The 22,735-nt window shown below is 46.6% G+C and overlaps 1 protein-coding gene across 1 annotated transcript in view; it reads right to left on the reverse strand.

Moving 5' to 3' along the window:
- Positions 1-22,735, reverse strand: part of ARFGEF2 (ARF guanine nucleotide exchange factor 2) — a 557,551-nt gene that overhangs the window by 231,941 nt on the left and 302,875 nt on the right. Inside the window, exons 29-31 of the mRNA XM_069243445.1 lie at positions 11,445-11,575; positions 11,118-11,247; positions 4,294-4,429 (exon numbers count right to left, since the gene is read on the reverse strand). Of these exons, the coding sequence (XP_069099546.1) occupies positions 4,294-4,429; positions 11,118-11,247; positions 11,445-11,575 (397 nt within the window). The remainder of the gene's footprint in view (positions 1-4,293; positions 4,430-11,117; positions 11,248-11,444; positions 11,576-22,735) is intronic.

Raw genomic sequence — 22,735 nt, forward strand, 5'->3', positions numbered from 1 at the left:
ATGGGGGCCACTGCTGATTTTTCTTCTCCCGCCATGGCTCAGATGGTGGTTGAACGTACAAAAAGCAGCATCAGATGATCTGTCATATATACCGTGGCCACCGACAGTGTAAAACTGGAAACCCTCTTGTGCAAGGGGAGCTAGCAACGGGTTTGTGACAGTAAAGCCAGCAGAGGTTGAAGCTAAGCAGTGAAAAACAAAGTAATAGGAGTATAAGGATTTGTAACTGAAGTCCTGTTAACTCCCCACTCTAAATGTCCTCTTTATACAAATCTTTAAAAAACCCTTCCCTTGCCCAAAGTTAAGAACAACACAGAACATTTATTTAGATTCTTTATTTGAGAAAATGGATAGGAGAGCTAAAGCAGATGAATTCAGGAATACATCGGGGTTAGCAATTCTGGATAATGCATATGCTTGTTTTCCAATTACATAGCTGTATGATAAATGTAGATATGATGAAATAAAAGTGTGTGCTGCGGAATGGTTTTAAATGTATACCATCACATTCAACTAGTGGCACTAAAAAAGAGGAAGCTGGAGGGAACTCATGGCTGTAGACCTTACACAAGACCTTAACGTCAAGACCTTCTTCGCTTCGATTTTGAACTAACCCAGATATCTTTGGAATGCATTTTACAGGGACCACCAAAAAGACAAACTCAAGGTTTAGTGATCTAAAACCAATAGGAAAAGAAAAATAACTTTCCTTCAGATAAGTTTTTAGTAATTTTCATGATAAAGAAACAAGCCAACACTGGAATATTTACTGGTTTCTGTGATTATCAAAGGAAAGGATCATCCAAACTCAAGGGTAGTGCCTGGAGACGTCTTGTGACCAAGACACAATACAGTAACATGAGAATGACGGAGAGCATCAATTGTACATTTGTAAGTTACTGACAGTCAGATGAGGAGAACCAAACAGAATACACATGGATAAATCTCATGTTATTCAGAAGTAATAGAGTGGCACAGTTCTACATTGATAATCTGTAATGAAGCACAGAAGGAGAGAGAGAGAGCGAGAGGAAGAGCTGTAGCTAGATACTGCCAGGAGCAATGGCTTGTTTTATAGTGCTAATGGACAGCATGCTTATGTTAAAGACCAATTTAAAGAAGTTTCCTTTGCTGTTGACAAATCCACTTAGAGAAATATGCTGCACTGGGCTTTCACAGCACAGTTTTCACATGTATAATTACTTTCATGTACTGGGTTTTTGACATCTTTCATCCTATATAGGGAGAAAAGCACCCTAAAATGAGATTTACATAATTCCTTTAATTCTTGTTCTACTGATGGGAGTATCAAAACACTGACAATAGGTGGTATTGTATTTTTGTTTAATTATAATATTGATGATACCTACAGTGAATCTCAAGTTTAAAAGACTTGTCAGCAAGACACAAGCTATTGACAATCACCCAAGCAGTATTTGAGGATTTTCAGAATTATGAAATCTAGTTTATGTGTCACTTTGAAGATGAGTCCCCCAGGTCAGAGGCTGTACCAGGCTCAAGAGGGCTTTTCGGAGCACTTATGTATGTGTGTGCATACACACTCCTTTTTCTCTCAGTGTAGGAAAATGGCTCCCTGTTGCAGTTCCCCCCCACTGTTTGCCTGATACTGATGCTGACTTGACTTAGAAGTGTGCTGGGACCCTGCTAACCAGGCCCTAGCACCTGTGTTCTTTCACCTAAAATGTACCATTGTTTCCACAATTGGCACACCCCTGGCACACAGATAAGTCCCTTGTAAAAGGTACCAGTGGTACCAAGGGGCCTGTGACCAGGGAAGGTCCCTAAGGGCTGCAGCATATGTTGTGCCACCCTAAGGGACCCCTCACCTAACACATGCACACTGCCATTGTAGATTGTGTGTGTTGGTGGGGAGAAAAAGGCAAAGTCGACATGGCATCCCCTTCAGGATGCCATGTCCACAAAATACTGCCCGTGGCATAGTTAAGTCACCCCTCTAGCAGGCCTTACAGCCCTAAGGCAGGGTGCACTATACTACAGGTGAGGGCATAGCTGCATGAGCAATATGCCTCTACAGTGTCTAAGTCTATTCTTAGACATTGTAAGTACAGTGTGGCCATATTAAGTATATGGTCTGGGAGTTTGTCAAAACGAACTCCACAGCTCCATAATGGCTACACTGAATACTGGAAAGTTTGGTATCAAACTTCTCAGAATAATAAACCCACACTGATGCCAGTGTTGTACTAATAAAAAATGCACACAGAGGGCATTTAGAGATGCCCCCTGTATTTTACCCAGTCCTTCAGTGCAGGACAGACTGGTCTGTGCCAGCCTGCTGCTGAGAGACGAGTTTCTGACCCCCTGGGGTGAGGGCCTTTGTGCTCTCTGAGGACAGAAACAAAGCCTGCACTGGGTGGAGTTGCTTAACACCTCCCCCTGCAGGAACTGTTACACCTAGCAGTGAGCCTCAAAGGCTCAGGCTTCGTGTTACAATGCCCCAGGGCACTCCAGGTAGTGGAGATGCCCGCCCCCTGGACACAGTCCCCACTTTTGGCTGCAAGTCCAGGGGAGATAATGAGAAAAACAAGGAGGAGTCACCCACCAGTCAGGACAGCCCCTAAGGTGCCCTGAGCTGAGGTGACCCCTGCCTTTAGAAATCCTCCATTTTGATTTTGGAGGATTCTCCCAATAGGAATAGGGATAGGGATGTGCCCCCCTCCCCTCAGGCCTAACCCAGACCTAAACACACCCCTAAATTTAGTATTTAGGGGCACCCCAGAACCCAGGAAATCAGATTCCTGCAGCCTGAAGAAACAAGAAGGACTGCTGACCTACAAGCCTGCAGAGGAGGAGGAAGATGACAACTGCTTTGGCCCCAGCCCTACTGGCCTGTCTCCAACTTCGAAAACTTGCACCAGCGACGCATCCGACAGAGACCAGCGACCTCTGAAGCCTCAGAGGACTGCCCTTGACCAAGAAACTCCCATGAACAGTGGCCCTGTTCAAAACCAGCTACTTCTTTGCAACAAAGAAGCAACTTTCAAAGACTGCACGTTTCCCGCTGGAAGCGTGAGACTTCACACTCTGCACCCGAGGCCTCCGGCTCGAGATTCAGGGAACCAACACCTCAGGGAGGACTCCCCGGCGACTGCGAGCCCGTGAGTAACCAGAGACGACCCCCCTAAGCCCCCACAGCGACGCCTGCAGAGAGAATCCAGAGGCCCCCACTGACGTGACTGCCTGTAACAAGGGACCCGACGCCTGGAACCAAAACTGCACCCGCAGGACCTGAAGGAACCGAACTTCAATGCAGGAGTGACCCCCAGGCGACCCTCTGCCTAGGCCAGGTGGTGGCTGCCCTGAGAAGCCCCCCCTGTGCCTGCCTGCAATGCTATAGTGACCCCCCATTCCCCCCCCGGGTCCCTCCATTGTTTCCTACCTGAAATCCGACGCCTGCTTTGTCCACTGCACCCGGCCGGCCGCCCCTGTGCCGCTGAGGGTGTGTTTTGTGTGCCTACTTGTGTCCCCCCTCCCACCCCAGTGCTCTACAAAACCCCCTGGTCTGCCCCCCGTGGACGCAGGTACTTACCTGCTGGCAGACTGGAACTGGAGCACCCCTGTTCTCCATAGGCGCCTATGTGTTTTGGGCACCTCTTTGACCTCTGCACCTGACCGGCCCTGAGCTGCTGGTGTGGTAACTTTGGGGTTGCCTTGAACCCCCAACGGCGGGCTGCCTATGCCCCAGAACTGATACTTGTAAGTGTTTTACTTACCTCCTAATCTAACCTTTATCACCTCCACCAGGAACAGTTAATTTTTGCACTGTGTCCACTTTGAAAATAGCTTATTGCCATTTTTACAAAGACTGTATATGATATTGCTTTTATTCAAAGTTCCTAAAGTATCTAAGTGAAGTACCTTGCATTTAATGTGTTTACTGCAAATCTTGAACCTGTGGTTCTTAAAATAAACTAAGAAAATATATTTTTCAATATAAAAACCTATTGGCTTGGAGTAAGTCTTTGAGTGTGTGTTCCTCATTTATTGCCTGTGTGTGTACAACAAATGCTTAACACTACCCTCTGATAAGCCTACTGCTCGACCACACTACCATAAAACAGAGCATTAGAATGATCTAATTTTGCCACTATCTTACCTCTAGGGGGAACCCTTGGACTCTGTGCACACTATTTCTTACTTTGAAATAGGATATACAGAGCCAACGTCCTACAATCAGTCACTCAAATGTTTTGTCAGATGGAAAAAAGAAGTATATACACACTGAAAACAAACATCTATGAATGGATGTACCTTGTTGAACACACCACTGCAACTGCGTAAATATATCAGAAAGAAGAACATCACTTAAAGGCTCATAGAACTGGGTGAACACATCACAAATGGCATAAAGTGCATGGTTGCATGTCGTTGTCATCCATTCTGACTTCTGAAATAAAAACAAACAGAAAATAACAAATTACATTTATCTAAATCAATGAGATATACCCTTCATTAATGTAAACTAAAACGTTGATCCTTCTTAACTAATCTTTACTTAATCATTTAGATAATGAATGTCTATCAGTTAACATACAGACTGTCTCTTTTTCCCCGAGTAACATGATTTATTCCTTACAATCATTTCAGTCTTGATAATGAAGGACCAAACAAAGACATTCATCAAGGATCTGTAGTTTAGTTGCTTTTCAGTTGCATATGATGGTCTAGGATTAGCAGTGTCTGTAGTTTTTATTGAGCAAGTGAACTCTCATGAGTGTCCTGGTTACTGTGTGACACACAGTTTTTCATTGTTTCCTGGTTTTCAAATGTCTACACTCTTGCATGTTTTTTCATGCAAAGTGGCAATATTTCTGGTCAAGTGCAGATTGTCACAAAAAATGAATGGACCTTTTTCACACGTCAGCTTTAAACCATGACTGGTTGGATGCTGGTGATCTTTTTTTCCTTAAAATAACCTAAAAGGTTTGCAAGAGTCCCAATGTTAATGTGAAAACCCACATATAGAAATATTATCAACAAGATGTGGTGAACATAGTATTCTCAAGAATTATGGGAAGTAGTTTTAAAGGTGAAATCTAGTCAACTTCGCACACCTGTAGCTATGTTCCAATCATCACTATTCAAACCACGCCTTCTATTTATTTTCACAGAATTTGACTAAAAGTGCCAATTAAAAAAGTTGAGGTGGTCAATATGTGCATTCACAATAGTATAACTGTAGTGCTTTGTGGCCCTTGATAGCAGAGAGCACTACCATATTTAACAAAATAATGTAATTGTGACATACCCAGAGCTTCCACCGCCATGCAAAACCACATTCACTATTCCTTCAAAATAAACTGGACACGGTTCCCAGACTTTATAAAGGGAGAACAGATGTAATAACCATGCCTTTACAAGTCTCCAGTTTCTGGCTCCAAAACTTCACAAATTGTGCAAAGGCACCACTGTAGTCTGAAAATTCTTTTGTTAAAGTGGTGTGGTCGCCACAAAGTATTCTAAGAGCATGAAAGTGAACTGGTGGTACGAATGGATCAATCAATCAGGGAATTTGTAAAGCGCACTACTCAACTGTGAGGGTCTCAAAGCGCTGAGGGTGGGGGGGTCTGCTCAAACAGCCATGAACTGAGATGTCTCCTGAAAGTAAGGAGGTCCTTGGTCTGACACAGGTGGGGGGAAGAGTGTTCCACGTCTTGGAGGCGAAATGTGAGAACGATCTGCTGCCGGTGGTTGTTCTGCAGATGCGTGGGACAGTGGCGAGGGCAAGGTCGGTGGAGCGAAGCTGTCGGGTCGGGTGTAGAAGGAGAGCAGTCGGTTGAGGTATTCTGGTACGGTGTTGTGCAGTGCCTTGTAAGCGTGGGTGAAGAGTTTGAACGTGATTCTCTTGTTAAAGGGGAGCCAATGTAGGTCTCTCAGGTGGGCTGTGATGTGGCAGTGGTGGGGGATGTCCAGGATGAGGTGTGTGGAGGTGTTCTGGATGCGATGCAGTCTTTTCTGGAGTTTGGCCATGGTTCCTGCGTAGAGGGCATTGCCGTAGTCCAGTTTGCTGCTTATGAGGGCTTGGGTGACTGTTCTTCTGGTTTCAGTGGGAATCCATTTGTAGATCTTCTGAAGCATGAGGAGGGTGTTGAAGCAGGAGGAGATGGCATTGACTTGTTGGGTCATAGATAGTGAAGAGTCCAGGATGAATACCAGGCTGCGCGCGTGGTCGGTGAGTGTCGGTGTTGTTCCCAGTGTGGCATGCCACCAGGAGTCGTCCCATGCGGAGGGGGTGGAGCCGACGATGAGGACCTCAGTCTCGTCGGAATTCAGTTTCAGGCAGCTGTTCTTCATCCATTCGGTGATGGCCTTCATTCCTTCGTGGAGGCTGGTCTTGGCGGTGTCCTTGGTGAGGGAGAGGATCAGCTGGGTGTCATTGGCGTATGAGATGATGTTGAGGTTGTGAGATCAGGCGATGTTAGCGAGCGGAGCCATGTAGACGTTGAAGAAGGTAGGGCTGAGGGACGAACCCTGGGGTACGCCGCAGATGAATTTGGTGGCTTCAGAGCAGAATGGAGGCAGGCGGACTCTCTGAGTTCTGACAGTGAGGAAGGAGGTGATCCAGTCCAGGGCTCTGTCGCGGATTCCTGCGTTCTTGAGCCATGTGCGTAGGGTGTGGTGGCAGATGGCGTCGAACGCGGCTGAGAGGTCCAGGAGGATGAGGGCCGCGGCTTTGCCGCTGTCCAGTATGGTTCTGATGTCGTCGGTGGTGGCGATGAGGGCGGTTTCGGTGCTGTGGTTGCTGCCGAATCCGGATTGGTATGGGTCCAGAGTGCTATTCTCCTCGAGGAAACGGGCCAGTTGTTTGTTGACAATTTTCTCTATGACTTTTGCCGGTAAGGGGAGCAGGGAGATGGGTCGGAAGTTCTTGAGGTCCTTTGGGTCCGCCTTGGGTTTCTTGAGGAGCACATTGATATCGGCGTGTTTCGAGTTCCCCGGGAAGGTGGCGAACTGAAGGAACTGTTGATGATCTTCCTGAGTTAGGGTGCGATGATGGAGCTTGCTTTGTTGAAGATGTGGTGAGGGCAGGGGTCGGATGGTGAGCCTGAGTGGATGGTGTTCATGATTTCGATGGTGTCGTTGTCATCGGTCCAGGAGAGCAGGAAGCTGGTGTAGGAGGCTGGACTGGCTTGTAGTGAGTACCAAGGGGTACTTGCACCTTGCACCAGGCCCAGTTATCCCTTATTAGTGTATAGGGTGTCTAGCAGCTTAGGCTGATAGATAATGGTAGCTTAGCAGAGCAGCTTAGGCTGAACTAGGAGACGTGTGAAGCTACTACAGTACCACTTAGTGTCATATGCACAATATCATAAGAAAACACAATACACAGTTATACTAAAAATAAAGGTACTTTATTTTTATGACAATATGCCAAAGTATCTTAGAGTGTACCCTCAGTGAGAGGATAGGAAATATACACAAGATATATATACACAATACCAAAAATATGCAGTATAGTCTTAGAAAACAGTGCAAACAATGTATAGTTACAATAGAATGCAATGGGGACACATAGGGATAGGGGCAACACAAACCATATACTCCAAAAGTGGAATGCGAACCACGAATGGACCCCAAACCTATGTGACCTTGTAGAGGGTCGCTGGGACTATTAGAAAATAGTGAGAGTTAGAAAATTAGCCCTCCCCAAGACCCTGAAAAGTGAGTGCAAAGTGTACTAAAGTTCCCCCAAAGACAAAGAAGTCGTGATAGAGGAATAATGCAGGAAAGACACAACCCAACAATGCAACAATTGTGGATTTCCAATCTAGGGTACCTGTGGAATAAGGGGACCAAGTCCAAAAGTCACAAGCAAGTCGGAGATGGGCATATGCCCAGGAAATGCCAGCTGTGGGTGCAAAGAAGCTTCTACTGGACAGAAGAAGCTGAGGTTTCTGCAGGAACGAAAAGGGCTAGAGACTTCCCCTTTGGTGGACGGATCCCTCTCGCCGTGGAGAGTCGTGCAGAAGTGTTTTCCCGCCGAAAGAACGCCAACAAGCCTTGCTAGCTGCAAATCGTGCGGTTAGCGTTTTTGGACGCTGCTGTGGCCCAGGAGGGACCAGGAGGTCGCAAATTGGACCAGGAGAAAGAGGGGACGTCGAGCAAGACAAGGAACCCTCTCAGCAGCAGGTAGCACCCGGAGAAGTGCCAGAAACAGGCACTACGAGGATGCGTGAAACGGTGCTCACCCGAAGTTACACAAAGGAGTCCCACGTCGCCGGAGACCAACTTAGAAAGTCGTGCAATGCAGGTTAGAGTGCCGTGGACCCAGGCTTGGCTGTGCACAAAGGATTTCCGCCGGAAGTGCACAGGGGCCGGAGTAGCTGCAAAAGTCGCGGTTCCCAGCAATGCAGTCTAGCGAGGTGAGGCAAGGACTTACCTCCACCAAACTTGGACTGAAGAGTCACTGGACTGTGGGAGTCACTTGGACAGAGTTGCTGGATTCGAGGGACCTCGCTCGTCGTGCTGAGAGGAGACCCAAGGGACCGGTAATGCAGCTTTTTGGTGCCTGCGGTTGCAGGGGGAAGATTCCGTCGACCCACGGGAGATTTCTTCGGAGCTTCTAGTGCAGAGAGGAGGCAGACTACCCCCACAGCATGCACCACCAGGAAAACAGTTGAGAAGGCGGCAGGATCAGCGTTACAGAGTTGCAGTAGTCGTCTTTGCTACTTTGTTGCAGTGTTGCAGGCTTCCAGCGCGGTCAGCAGTCGATTCCTTGGCAGAAGGTGAAGAGAGAGATGCAGAGGAACTCGGATGAGCTCTTGCATTCGTTATCTAAAGTTTCCCCAGAGACAGAGACCCTAAATAGCCAGAAAAGAGGGTTTGGCTACTTAGGAGAGAGGATAGGCTACTAACACCTGAAGGAGCCTATCAGAAGGAGTCTCTGACGTCACCTGGTGGCACTGGCCACTCAGAGCAGTCCAGTGTGCCAGCAGCACCTCTGTTTCCAAGATGGCAGAGGTCTGGAGCACACTGGAGGAGCTCTGGACACCTCCCAGGGGAGGTGCAGGTCAGGGGAGTGGTCACTCCCCTTTCCTTTGTCCAGTTTCACGCCAGAGCAGGGGCTAAGGGGTCCCTGAACCGGTGTAGACTGGCTTATGCAGAATTGGGCACATCTGTGCCCAAGAAAGCATTTCCAGAGGCTGGGGGAGGCTACTCCTCCCCTGCCTTCACACCATTTTCCAAAGGGAGAGGGTGTAACACCCTCTCTCAGAGGAAGTCCTTTGTTCTGCCATCCTGGGATAAGCCTGGCTTGACCCCAGGGGGGCAGAAGCCTGTCTGAGGGGTTGGCAGCAGCAGCAGCTGCAGTGAAACCCCAGAAAAGGCAGTTTGGCAGTACCAGGGTCTGTGCTACAGACCACTGGGATCATCTAATTGTGCCAACAATGCCAGGATGGCATAGAGGGGGCAATTCCATGATCTTAGACATGTTACATGGCCATATTCGGAGTTACCATTGTGAAGCTACATATAGGTATTGACCTATATGTAGTGCACGCGTGTAATGGTGTCCCCGCACTCACAAAGTTCAGGGAATTGGCTCTGAACAATGTGGGGGCACCTTGGCTAGTGCCAGGGTGCCCTCACACTAAGTAACTTTGCACCTAACCTTTACCAGGTAAAGGTTAGACATATAGGTGACTTATAAGTTACTTAAGTGTAGTGTAAAATGCCTGTGAAATAACGTGGACGTTATTTCACTCAGGCTGCAGTGGCAGGCCTGTGTAAGAATTGTCAGAGCTCCCTATGGGTGGCAAAAGAAATGCTGCAGCCCATAGGGATCTCCTGGAACCCCAATACCCTGGGTACCTCAGTACCATATACTAGGGAATTATAAGGGTGTTCCAGAAAGCCAATGTAAATTGGTAAAATTGGTCACTAGCCTGTTAGTGACAATTTGTACAGAGAGAGCATAACCACTGAGGTTCTGGTTAGCAGAGCCTCAGTGAGACAGTTAGGCACCACACAGGGAACACGTACATATAGGCCACAAACTTATGAGCACTGGGGTCCTGACTAGCAGGGTCCCAGTGACACATAACAAACATACTGAAAACATAGGGTTTTCACTATGAGCACTGGGCCCTGGCTAGCAGGATCCCAGTGAGACAGTGAAAACACCCTGACATACACTCACAAACAGGCCAAAAGTGGGGGTAACAAGGCTAGAAAGAGGCTACTTTCTCACAGCTGGTGGGTGGTGCGTCTCTGGTGACGGCAGTTGACGGGGGTCTGACTACTGAAGCCGTCATGGATGTCTGCAATCTTGCGGTTAAAGAAGGTGGCTAGGGAGTCGCAGAGGTCTTGTGATGGCGGGATGTCATTGACGTTAGAGCCGGGGTTGGAGAGCCCTGGATGACAAAACATTTGCTGCTTCAAGGTAACTAGTATCGTAGTAGAACACAATTTCACTGGTAGCTGGTGAGGATTTGAAAGAGTGATTGCGACATAAGGTAATATCCAATCAACTTTTTGTCAGTCTAGTGAAAAAGTCTGCATACAGTGCATGTCTCTATTTCAAAGAATTTGAGTCAAAGGTCTACTCTAGATACTAGGAATAAAGGTGGGAATTCAGGTTTAAAAAGCTATATTCTCTTACTTGCCAATCCCCATATGTAAAGAAGAGACCTAATTATGGAACATGAAACATATCAATTATACATGAAGCACAGTGCAAACTGGTAAATGAATAGGCAAGGGCAGGGCTACAAGTGTGAGTGTAATGTTTTATGGTACACGTACTGACCATCATTTATGGCAAGGGTATCTAAAGTAGACCTAGGAGAGTCGGATCTATGTCAGATGTACAGGCTAACCACAAAAAACATACATTTATATACAATGAATCTAAATACATTTCCTATAAACTGAGATTATTTTGAAAACATGACATGGAACCAACCCTCCTGACCATACCTCGGACATGAATGGTTCGTTTTTTTAACCATGGCTCCAACTTCAACTGTGAAAAAAAACGACTACACCTGACAGCTGCTATTACAAAAAAAATACACTGAAAAAAATTGTTTAACATTCAGATAGGCTATATGTAAGTACACCCTCGCTTTATTTACCTCAGTCTGTTGTTCAGGAAGTTTCATGTTATCAAATATCCTAAAAACTATTCTAAATAAATCGTGCCACCAATGATTTTCGTAGGTATGACCGTAGCTCTTCATGATTTCAAACATCACAGTAAGTCCCCTAATTAGGAATAAAAAAAAAAAAACATTATTCATTAACCAATTACTTAATCACAGACTTTTCAATATTTTCAGCATTAACAGTTGAGCTTCTAAAGGAATATAAATCAAATGTTAGTAAATATTTAATAACAGACAATGTATTTTCAAACTTTGGTAATGAAACCCCACACAAACAAAACACAAATGCTTTATCACCTTGTCCGTACATCTAGTTTGCATCGGTTAATTATACAGGAAAGCTCAAACAGTATTGGGAACCATCCTCGAACCCAGACACGGTCTCCAGGAGCCACATTCATATCATCACTGGTATATTCCCTAAGTGCCTTTGAAAAAAATAGAAAAACAAAATTTAGTGAAAGGGTGTCCACTCACAATGCATTACTGCAATACTTGTTTCCAATACGTACATTCTGATAACTCTATAACACAACTCGAGCAAGCAAGACCGGTGTCAGAAGGCAATGGGGTTGAAGAGGTGAGGGATAGGCGAGATGTAAGCTATTTTGTTTAGTCTAACAGTGTTGCTCGATTCTAGAGTTACTTATAAGTGTAAACCCAATGAACAATGTATTTACCTTTGATAACACTTTATCTGGTTGATGCTCAACTTCTGTGTAGAATACCTGCCTTAGAAAATCCCCCAGTGCCATATGGGATCCGAAAATGTTACTATAACAGAGATTCGACGTGTTGCATGTTCCTAATGTTGGCTCCATATTGTCCTAAAAGTAATGGAGCTGAGCTACGTACAAGTGCTACCTTACTGACTAATGACAGTTTCTTATTTTTATCCTTTCCGCACCATCAGAAGCAGAGCAGAAACAGGTATTAGTGTGCTGAAAACGAACTTGGGACCTTTTCAGATGATAAAAAGAGGCAACTCCACATAGCGAAGAGATGGGAGAGCAGTTAGGCATCTGCAGTGTTATAGAGTATCCATCAGAGAGAGTGTTACCAAAGGTAAGTAACTTGTTTTTCTGATGGATACTTCTGACTGCAGATTCCCTACCTTACAATAGATGCCAAAGCCCCTGCAGAAAGTCGAAGGTAAAGCAGTCAACTCAGACCAAAAAGTCTTAAAGGACAAAGTGGGCATAACTGACCTTCCTGCCAGACCTGGCTGTGAAGGCAGTAGTGCTTCAAAAATGAATGCACTTACTCCCACGTCATAGCCTGGTAGATGCCAAGCCCAGGTACTCAGTGGGACAACATAACAGTAGCAGCCTGAGCCCTGCCAGAATATGCTATCAGACCTTCAGTGGCTGTTAACTGACCTGCATGGTGCAGGTCCTCTTCTGTATTGCCTTCCCTTTCTTTGCTCCAACGAACCCCAAAAGCGGACTGTCCACTCAATCGCCCTGGGTATGAAAAACATGAAAGCTCGGAGTCATTTTAAGATCCAACTGACGGAGCCTCCTCTTCTCCTTCTGAGGAGCATGGAGGAGAAAATAATGCCTGTAGACTGGTGGATTTCTCAACGGAAAGGGAGTCACAACTTTTTGTAAGAAAGTCACTGGGTCCTCCACACCGACTTATCTAGGAAAAAGATGGTGTAAGGCGGTTGCACTGTAAGTAATTGCCATTCACTCACACAATGAGCTGATGTAATAACAATGAGAAAGGAGGTCCTCAAGGTCCGGAGACGGAAACAGCAGGTATGCACTGGCTCAAAGGGCGTACACAAGAAAAATCAAGACCAAGTTAAGGTCCACTGTGGCATCACTAACCCTGTGGAAGAAAATATCGGTGTCAAACGTTGAATAAAAATCATCACAACAGGTGATGTGAATAAGCACAGTTAACCCAGCAAATGTAAAAAGGATGTAGGCCAGATACATAACCTTTTATATTTCCCACTGGCCTTGTGGGCCCTAAAGGCTAAACAAACAAAAGGATGTCCGACAGCTTCACCTGTAAGGGATCAGTACTGCTAACACCACACCAAAAGGTTACAATTTTGTCAGCGTCTGGCATAAATGGATTTTGTGGAGCAACACCTGGCGGCAGGATGACATTCACCACTTCAGGTGACAAATTAAAAGCAGTCAAATGGCACCGCTCAATATTCACGCATGTAGGTTGCATGGATTAGGGTGAAATACCTGTTGCTGAGGCAGGAGGTCCTCACAAAGTGGCTGTTTAATCAGAGGACAAATGCTTTTTTCCAAATGTTCTATGTACTATACTCACCTGGCCAAATCCAGGCCAATTAGGATAACTTTGGCTTGGTCTTTCTTAATTTTTTTCAGAACTCGGGACAGCAGAGGTGGGAAGGTGTGTAGGAGTCCTTTGTTCCATTACTGTTGGAATGACTCTCCTAACAAGAGTTCTTGCAGAATTGCAATGTGCACAATTGATGACATTGCACTTTCCCAACAGTGGCGAAAAGATCTCAGTAGTGTTCTCCCCACTACTAGAAGACATCCTGCCTACAATGACCTTCGAAGATAGGCAGCCATCACTTCTGGCACTTTTGTGACACAAGAGGGGCTTAGCAAACTGAAAATGTTCCTTGCCAATTTTAGCGGCAGATAACATCTTTGGGACTCCTTGGTGGGAATAAGAAAAATAAAATCCCAAGATAACATCCATTTGTCCTAGTCTGGAGCAGACATGATCTGGGCCAGTGTGAGCATTTTGAAGTTGTCCTTCTGTAGGAATAATTTCATGGGTCGAAGGACTAGGACAGACTTGAGGCCCCCATTCCTTTCCAAGATGAGGAAATATCAAGTGTAAAAACCCTCGCCTAGTAGCAGGATGGACAGATGCCACCCTAAAATTCGTTCTGGTGTGGGAGGGATGCTGAAGGCAGTAACAGAGAGAGAGGGTTCCTCACAACAAGGGGACAGAGCACCATATTCAATCAACAATAAAAGTTCCCCTTGGACAGCCGCTCAATGAACACACATTCCTTGCACCAACTCTCACTTTAAACCATACCACTCAGCACCTCAGCAATACTCAGATCAGTACCCCAACAATATCAGGATCAGTAACCCATGGACAATCAATAAATAAATGATCTTTTAATGACACTGTAATTTTATAAACATGTCAATACATATCATATTCTGCACAGATTATTCACAGTTCCTAAAAAACGATTCCCCACATTCAGCCGCAAAAACTGGTGCAAAAGAATGTCTTCATAAAAACTTTTAAAACTGGGAGAGACATGGGGTGTGGCCGAGGGAGACATCATGGTGGCTGTAACTTGAAGGAGCTCCCACTCCTCGGATCCAAAGTCCCATCCTGCCTGACAGCTGAATGAGTTTTGCCGCCCCTAGCTGACAAGTGAGGCACCTGGAGGTGAGGTGATTTGTCACAGCCGCCACTTGGGCGCTGCAAGAGGGGAGTGCGCCGTACCGGCTTCAGAGAGATGCGACCTGTTTGGGGCAGAGGCACAGCCGAGGCCCAGGGGGACATGCAATCCTGCAGCGAATGAGCTCGCCATCAGTGGCTGAAGCAGAAGCAGCTGTGAGGCTTGGCCTGGAAGTGGAGAGCGGCCCCTGGCTGCAAAGGAGAGGCCGGGCCGGACTGTGGGGAGCTCAATGCAGTTTCGACTGGCCACGGAGGACCCGCTGGGATGGATCTGCTAATCTAGACAGCTGGTGCCAAGGCCTACACCAAGGAAACCCACGCCTTGACGATTGGTGATCGCAACGAAGTGGGACCCCCTGGCCTGGAATGCAGGTTGGTACTGGCACAGGGGGGAGTGGGAGAAGGTGGGAGATCAGGTGTCGATGCCCATATGATGGAGGGCGTTTGGAGCCCCATGTGCCAACCTGGGGGGTCCGATGCTCCCTGACCACCCCCCAACTGAAGTCAACTAGACTATATGTGTCACGGCCAGCGGCCTGGCGCTGGTGAAATCAGGAGGTCCAGCACACTGGGGGCTTCTGGATCGAACTTAGGGCCAGGTGTAGCAAGGCTTTCGCGACTCGCAAACAGCGAAAATCGCTGTTTGCGAAGCACAAAAGCCACAGCGCGATGCCCATTCCCATTTTGCGAGTTGGTAACCTGATTACCGACTCGCAAAATCGGACTGTGAGTCACAAATAGGAAGGGGTGTTCCCCTTCCTATTTGCGAGTCGCATCGCGATGTAGGATTGCTTTGTGACCGCGAACGCGGTCGCAAAGCAATTTGCAGTTACCACCAGTGTCACACTGGTGGTAACCCATTCGCAAAAGGGAAGGGGTCCCCATGGGACCCCTTCCCCTTTGTGAATGGCCTTGAATTTTTTTTTTCAGAGCAGGCAATGGTCCTGCTCTGAAAAAATGAAACTGAAACGTTTCATTTTTCATTTTGTAATGCATCTCGTTTTCCTTTGGGAGGTGGGGGAATGGAGGGGAGGGGGGAATGGAGGGGAGGGAGTTTAGGGGGTTGTCGGCAAGCCCGGCTCCGGTGATTGGGCAGTTGAGCTCAGTGACCAGGAGACCTCCCTGTCTGATACACCGGCCATATTTCACTCGGATGGGGGTCCCCCCTGATTTGTGGCTTTGAACAATCTGGATCAAAAAACTCGATCTGCAACTGTAATACACACTGATATGTGGCTAGCTGTTGTTGATTGTTGCTGAAGGTCATTCCCATCTTGGGATGGTCTGGGGAGATGGAGCAATAGAACTCCAGGGTGGGATTTGAAGTACTAGGTAGAGGCCCCCTTTTCTTCTTCTAAAATCAGAATAAAGCTGTAGGAAATTGGCTCTGTATATACTATTTCAAAGTAAGAAATAGTGTGCACAGAGTTCATGGGTTCCCCTTAGAGGTAAGATAGTGGCAAAAGCAGATAATTCTAATGCTCTATATTGTGGTAGTGTGGTCGACCAGTAGGCTTTTCAGAGGGTAGTGTTAAGCATTTGTTGTACACACACAGGCAATAAATGAGGAACACACACTCAAAGACTTACTCCAGGCCAATAGGTTTTTATATTGAAATATATATTTTCTTCGTTTTTTTTTAAAACCACAGGTTCAAGATTTACATTAAACACTTTAAATGTAAGGTACTTCATTTAGATACTTTAGGAACTCTGAATAAAAGCAATATCATATACAGTCTTTGCAAAAATGGCAATAAGCTATTTTCAAAGTAGACACAGTGCAAAAATCAACAGTTCCTGGGGGAGGTAAGTAAAGGTTAGATTAGGAGGAAAGTAAAACACTTACAAGTATCAGTTCTGGGGCATAGATAGCCCACCGTTGGGGGTGCAGGGCAACCCCAAAGTTACCACACCAGCAGCTCAGGGCCGGCCAGGTTCAGAGGTCAAAGAGGTGCCCAAAACACATAGGCACCTAAGGAGAACAGGGGTGCTCCGGTTCCAGTCTGCCAGCAGGTAAGTACCTGCGTCCTCGGGGGACAGACAAGGGGGGTTTGGTAGAGCACGGGGGGGGCGGACAACGCCAAGCAGGCACACAAAACACACCCTCATCGGCACAGGGGCGGCCGGGTGCAGTGGGCAAAGCAGGCGTCAGGTTTCAGGTAGGAAACATTGGAGGGACCCGGGGGTCAGTCTAGCGTTGCAGGCAGGCACAGGGGGGCCCTCTTGGGACAGCCACCACCTGGGCAGGCAGAGGGTCGCCTGGGGATCACTCCTGCGTTGAAGTTCAGTTCCTTCAGGTCCTGGGGGCTGCGGGTGCAGTGTTGGTTCCAGGCGTTGGGTCCCTTGTTACAGGCAGTCGCGGTCCGGGGGAGCCTCTGAATTCTCTCTGCAGGCATCGCTGTGGGAGCTCAGGGAGGTCGTCCCTGGTTACTCACAGGCTCGCAGTCGCCGGGGAGTCCTCCCTGAGGTGTTTGTTCTCTGGATCTCGAGCCGGGGGTGTCGGGTGCAGAGTGAGAAATCTTTTTTGCAAAGAAGTAGCTGGTTTTGAACGGGGCCGCTGTTCACAGGGGTTTCTTGGTCCTTTAGTCCAGGGCAGTCCTCTGCGCCTTCAGAGGTCATTGGTCCCTGTCGGATGCGTCGCTGGAGCAGGTTTTCGAAGTTGGAGACAGGCGGGTAGGGCTGGGGCCAAAGCAGTTGTCGTCTTCCTCCTTCTCTGCAGGCTTCTAGGTCAGCAGTCCTTCTTCTTTCTTCAGGTTGCAGGAATCTGATTTCCTGGGATCTGGGGAGCCCCTAAATACTGAATTTAGGGATGCGTTTAGGTCTGGGAGGGCAGTAGCCAATGGCTACTGTCCTTGAAGGTGGCTACACCCTCTTTGTGCCTCCACCCTGTGGGGAGGGGGGCACGTCCCTAATCCTATTGGGGGAATCTTCCAGAATTAAGATGGAGGATTTCTCATGGCAGGGGTCACCTCAGCTCAGGACACCTTAGATGCTGTCCGGACTGGTGGGTGACTCCTCCTTGTTTTTCTCATTATCTCCTCCAGCCTTGCCACCAAAAGTGGGGGCAGTGGCCGGAGGGGCGGGCATCTCCACTAGCTGGGATGCCTTGGGGAGCTGTAACAAAAGGAGTGAGCCTTTGAGGCTCACCACCAGGTGTTACAGTTCCTGCAGGGGGAGGTGAGAAGCACCTCCATCCAGTACAGGCTTTGTTCCTGGCCACAGAGTGACATAGGCACTCTCCCCATGTGGCCAGCAACATGTCTGGTGTGTGGCAGGCTGGCAGAAACTGGTCAGCCTACACTAGAAGTCGGGTAGGTATTCAGGGGGCATCTCTAAGATGCCCTCTGGGTGTATGTTACAATAAATTGCACACTGGCATCAGTGTGCATTTATTGTGTTGAAAAGTGTGATACCAAACTTCCCATTTTTCAGTGTAGCCGTTATGGAACTGTGGAGTTTGTGTTTGACAAACTCCCAGACCATATACTCTTATGGCTACCCTGCACTTACAATGTCTAAGGTTTTGCTTAGACACTGTAGTGGCATAGCGCTCATGCACATATGCCCTCACCTGTGGTATAATGCACCCTGCCTTAGGGCTATAAGGCCTGCTAGAGGGGTGATTTACCCATGCCACAGGCAGTGTAAGGTTGGCATGCCACTCTGAGGGGAGTGCCATGTCGACTTTGTCCTTTTCTCCCCACCAGCACACACAAGCTGTGAGGCAGTGTGCATGTGCTGAGTGAGGGGTCCTCAGGGTGGCATAAAACATGCTGCAGCCCTTAGAGACCTTCCCTGGCATCAGAGCCCTTGGTACCAGAGGTACCAGTTACAAGGGACTTACCTGAGTGCCAGGGTTGTGAAATTGTGGAGCAAAAGGTACAGTTTAGGGAAAGAACACTGGTGCTGGGGCCAGGTTAGCAGGGTCACAGCACACTTTCAAATCATAACTTAGCATCAGCAAAGGCAAAAAGTTAGGGGGTAACCATGCCAAGGAGGCATTTCCTTACAGAAGCTGTGAGGCGAAGCACTGTACACAGGTGGGAGTTGTCCTTGCTCAGGTTGTAGAACACCTCCACGAGTTAACACAGTTACATAATGCAGTGTTTTTCAACCTTTTTTGGGCAAAGGCACACTTGTTTCATGAAAAAAAATCACGAGGCACACCACCATTAGAAAATGTTACAAAATTTAACTCTGTGCTTATATTGACTATATATAAAGTAATTCTCTTGAATAGGAATCAAATAAACGCAAAGAAAGTATTTTATAATTACTTTATTATGAAATAGTAAGTAAACAGAAATATGAAAAATTATAAAATACTTTATTCAGTGCGCAACCTGGGCCTGTTTGGCTGAACGGGTAATGTTGAGGGGTCTCTAATTTAGTGCATCGTGCTCCCAAGTGGACAGGAAAACAAGACTGTCCTCGGTTGCTGTTATTGTGCCCCTACCCTTTCTCCTCTCCCAGCTCCCCTATTTCCTTCCCCAGTGCCCTTTTCCCTCTAGGTTCCCGCGTCCCCAGGAGGGACCTTACCTTTGCAAGCCACGACCCTCCTGGGTCGTGGCTGGCTCCTCGGCTGTTCTGCTCCGGCTCTTCTCCGTGGTAGACCTCCTTCTCCTTGTCTCTCGTTACTGCCACTCTCTCGTCCTCCTCGTCCCGCTCCTTGACTCCAGTTCTTCCTGACTTGACCTCCTTCACTCCTTCGTCTCGTCCTGACCTCGTCGCGCTCTCCCTCTCCGCGTCTTTTGGCTCCGGCCCCTTTTCACCATTGCTGCCCCGGAAGTCCTCAAGCGTTTCCCTGGAAACAGGGAAACGCGTCATCGACGCCCGGAGCGTTCCCATGGAGACATGGGAACGCGGAACTGACTCATCGGGCTTTCCTGGCGAGAAGCTGGTTGGCGCTGGCGTGGACGTGGTCGTAACGACCCGTTCACAATGTCCTACTGTGATAGGTCCAGGCTGGAGTCTGGACCAATCACAGCCCGGACATCAGAAAAGTGGAGGGTGTCCCCCTGAGGAGCGCCAATCGGCGCCCCTGCTGGCCGAGGGTGGGGTCAAAAACCCCACCCCCCCCATACCCAGGACACAGTCCGGCGCCCACCTAGTGGGCGAAAATGTGACTTTTTTTTTTTTTTTTTATCTTTCGAATTTTTCAATTTTTCCCACGGCACACCAGGCAACATCTCGCGGCACACTAGTGTGCCGCGGAACAGTGGTTGAAAAACACTGACATAATGGTTAATATAAGGGCAACAGATGCTTCTGGGGAGGAAGTATGGGGAGGGGAGAGTTGGGGGGTAGAGGTACTGTTTTTTTAATTAAGGCTGTTAATACCGATTGTTTTCTTCTAGTTCATAAAATGAATATGTGTACCAATGATGTTCACTTGATACATGTTCAGGTGCACCGACACATACACTGTGTTGTTCTAAAGGGTCAGGCTTTCACAGTTAAATGTGTCAACACCAGAGCAGTACGCGCTCTATTGGCGACAAAAATGCAAAAACCCAGCACTCTCAAAACAACATAATTTATGCACTGTGCTGATATGTTGTGGTTTAACCTTTTGCATTGCAGAGTTCAATCCTGAAAACTTATTTTTAATATGCTTACAAATACTGTTCCTTTGCAATGTATTGCTGCAGGTTTTCAGAGTGTGTTAGGGTGTGGCCCCTTTCCAGGGCCTTCCAGAGACTTTCCATGCAACATGCCTGGGCGTGGTTCTGGGCTGGGCCAGGACTCTATAAAAGAGAGCCAGCCCAACTCCCAGTGCTCACTATTCAGAGGTCCCGGTGCAGAGCAGCAACTTCTTCCTGAGCGCCTGTCCCGGCGGCCTATTTGGATCTTCCAGTCTTCTGCCCTTCATCCTTCATTGGTGATCATTGTTCCAGGCGGTAAGACGGTGGTTGGACTATCCCGACACCGTTATTGAGAATTTTCATATTCTTGGTTTAATTCTTAAATGAGTAACTGATTACTTGCGCGCTACCATTTCTTGACATTTATATGGTAGTTTACAATTAGGCAAGATGCGCGATTTGTTTTCATAAAGGTTTGACTTTGTTATTCATTGCGTGCTACCATTTCTTGACACTGGCATGGTGGCTTAAGAATCGTCAAGACGCGCAATTCCTTTTATGGTGTTTAAAACATTGTTGTCCATAGCGCGCTACTATTTCTTGACATTTACATGATGTTTTACGAATTGGGAAGACGCGCAACTCGTTTCATGAGGATTTAACTTTGTTGTTCATTGCGCACTACCATTTCTTGACGTTCCCATGGTGGCTTAAGAATCGGCAAAAGAAGCGCGATTCGTTTCATTGAACTTTGATCTTGTTATTTATTGTGAGCTGTTATTTCTTGACATTTACATTGTGTTTTACGAATCGTCAAGACGCGCAATTCGATTAATGATGATTTGACTTTGTTATTCATTGCGTGCTACCATTTCTTGGTATTTTACATGGTGACACTCGAATCGGCAAGATGCACGATTCTCTCCTCGAGCTTATTTCATGTTGTTTATTGTATGCCACTATTCTAAGATATTTATTATGTAATATTCGAGTTGACAAGTTATGTGATTTGTTTCCTGAATCCATATTGTGTTATTCATGGTGCACAATCCTTTTATGGTGTTTACTATATATATATATATATATATATATATATATATATATATATATATATATATATATATATCGAAAATGTCACTTACCCAGTGTACATCTGTTCGTGGCATGAGACGCTGCAGATTCACATGCTGTGCATATCCCGCCATCTAGTGTTGGGCTCAGAGTGTTACAAGTTGTTTTTCTTCGAAGAAGTCTTTTCGAGTCACGAGATCGAGGGACTCCTCCCATTTCGGCTCCATTGCGCATGGGCGTCGACTCCATCTTAGATTGTTTTCCCCACAGAGGGTAAGGTAGGAGTTGTGTATATAGTAATAGTGCCCATGCAATGGAGTAAGTATGTATGTACATAATGTGACTAAAAGTATTATATTTACAAATTTACAAATGTACAAGTTTAATTTTAATTAACTTATAACGGCTACAGGCTCCCGGGGGGGTGGGAGGGCGCATGTGAATCTGCAGCATCTCATGCCACGAACAGATGTACACTGGGTAAGTGACATTTTCCGTTCGATGGCATGTGTAGCTGCAGATACACATGCTGTGCATAGACTAGTAAGCAGTTATCTCCCCAAAAGCGGTGGTTTAGCCTGTAGGAGTTGAAGTTGTTTGAAATAATGTTCTTAGTACTGCTTGTCCTACTGTGGCTTGTTGTGTTGTTAACACATCCACACAGTAATGTTTAGTGAATGTATGAGGCGTAGACCATGTGGCTGCCTTACAGATTTCTGTCATTGGTATATTTCCTAGAAAGGCCATTGTGGCGCCTTTCTTTCTAGTGAGGCGTGCCTTTGGTGTAATAGGCAGTTCTCTCTTAGCTTTAACATAATAAGTTTGAATACATTTAACTATCCATCTGGCAATGCCTTGTTTGGATATTGGATTTCCTGTATGAGGTTTTTGGTAAGCTACAAACAATTGTTTTGTTTTGCGAAACTGTTTGGTTCTATCAATGTAGTACATTAGAGCTCTTTTTAAGTCTAATGTATGTAATGCTCTTTTGGCTACAGAGTCTGGTTGTGGAAAAAACACTGGGAGTTCTACAGTTTGGTTTAAGTGGAACGGTGATATAACTTTTGGCAAGAATTTGGGATTTGTGCGTAGAACCACTTTATGTTTGTGAATTTGTATAAAGGGTTCTTGAATGGTAAAGGCTTGTATTTCACTCACTCTTCTGAGGGATGTGATAGCTATTAGAAAGGCTACTTTCCAAGTTAAGTATTGCATTTCACAAGAGTGCATGGGTTCGAATGGTGGACCCATGAGTTGCGTTAATACAATACTGAGGTTCCACGAAGGAACTGGTGGTGTTCTTGGTGGAATGATCCTTTTTAGAACCTCCATAAATGCTTTTATGACTGGGATTCTAAATAGTGAAGTTGAATGTGTAATTTGCAGATATGCTGAAATTGCTGTGAGATGTATTTTAATGGACGAGAAGGCTAAGTTAGATTTTTGTAAGTGTAGCAAGTAGCTTACAATGTCTTTTGCGGACGCGTGTAATGGTTGAATTTG

This window comes from Pleurodeles waltl, chromosome 7 (assembly GCF_031143425.1).
Source record: "Pleurodeles waltl isolate 20211129_DDA chromosome 7, aPleWal1.hap1.20221129, whole genome shotgun sequence".
Lineage (NCBI taxonomy): Eukaryota > Metazoa > Chordata > Amphibia > Caudata > Salamandridae > Pleurodeles > Pleurodeles waltl.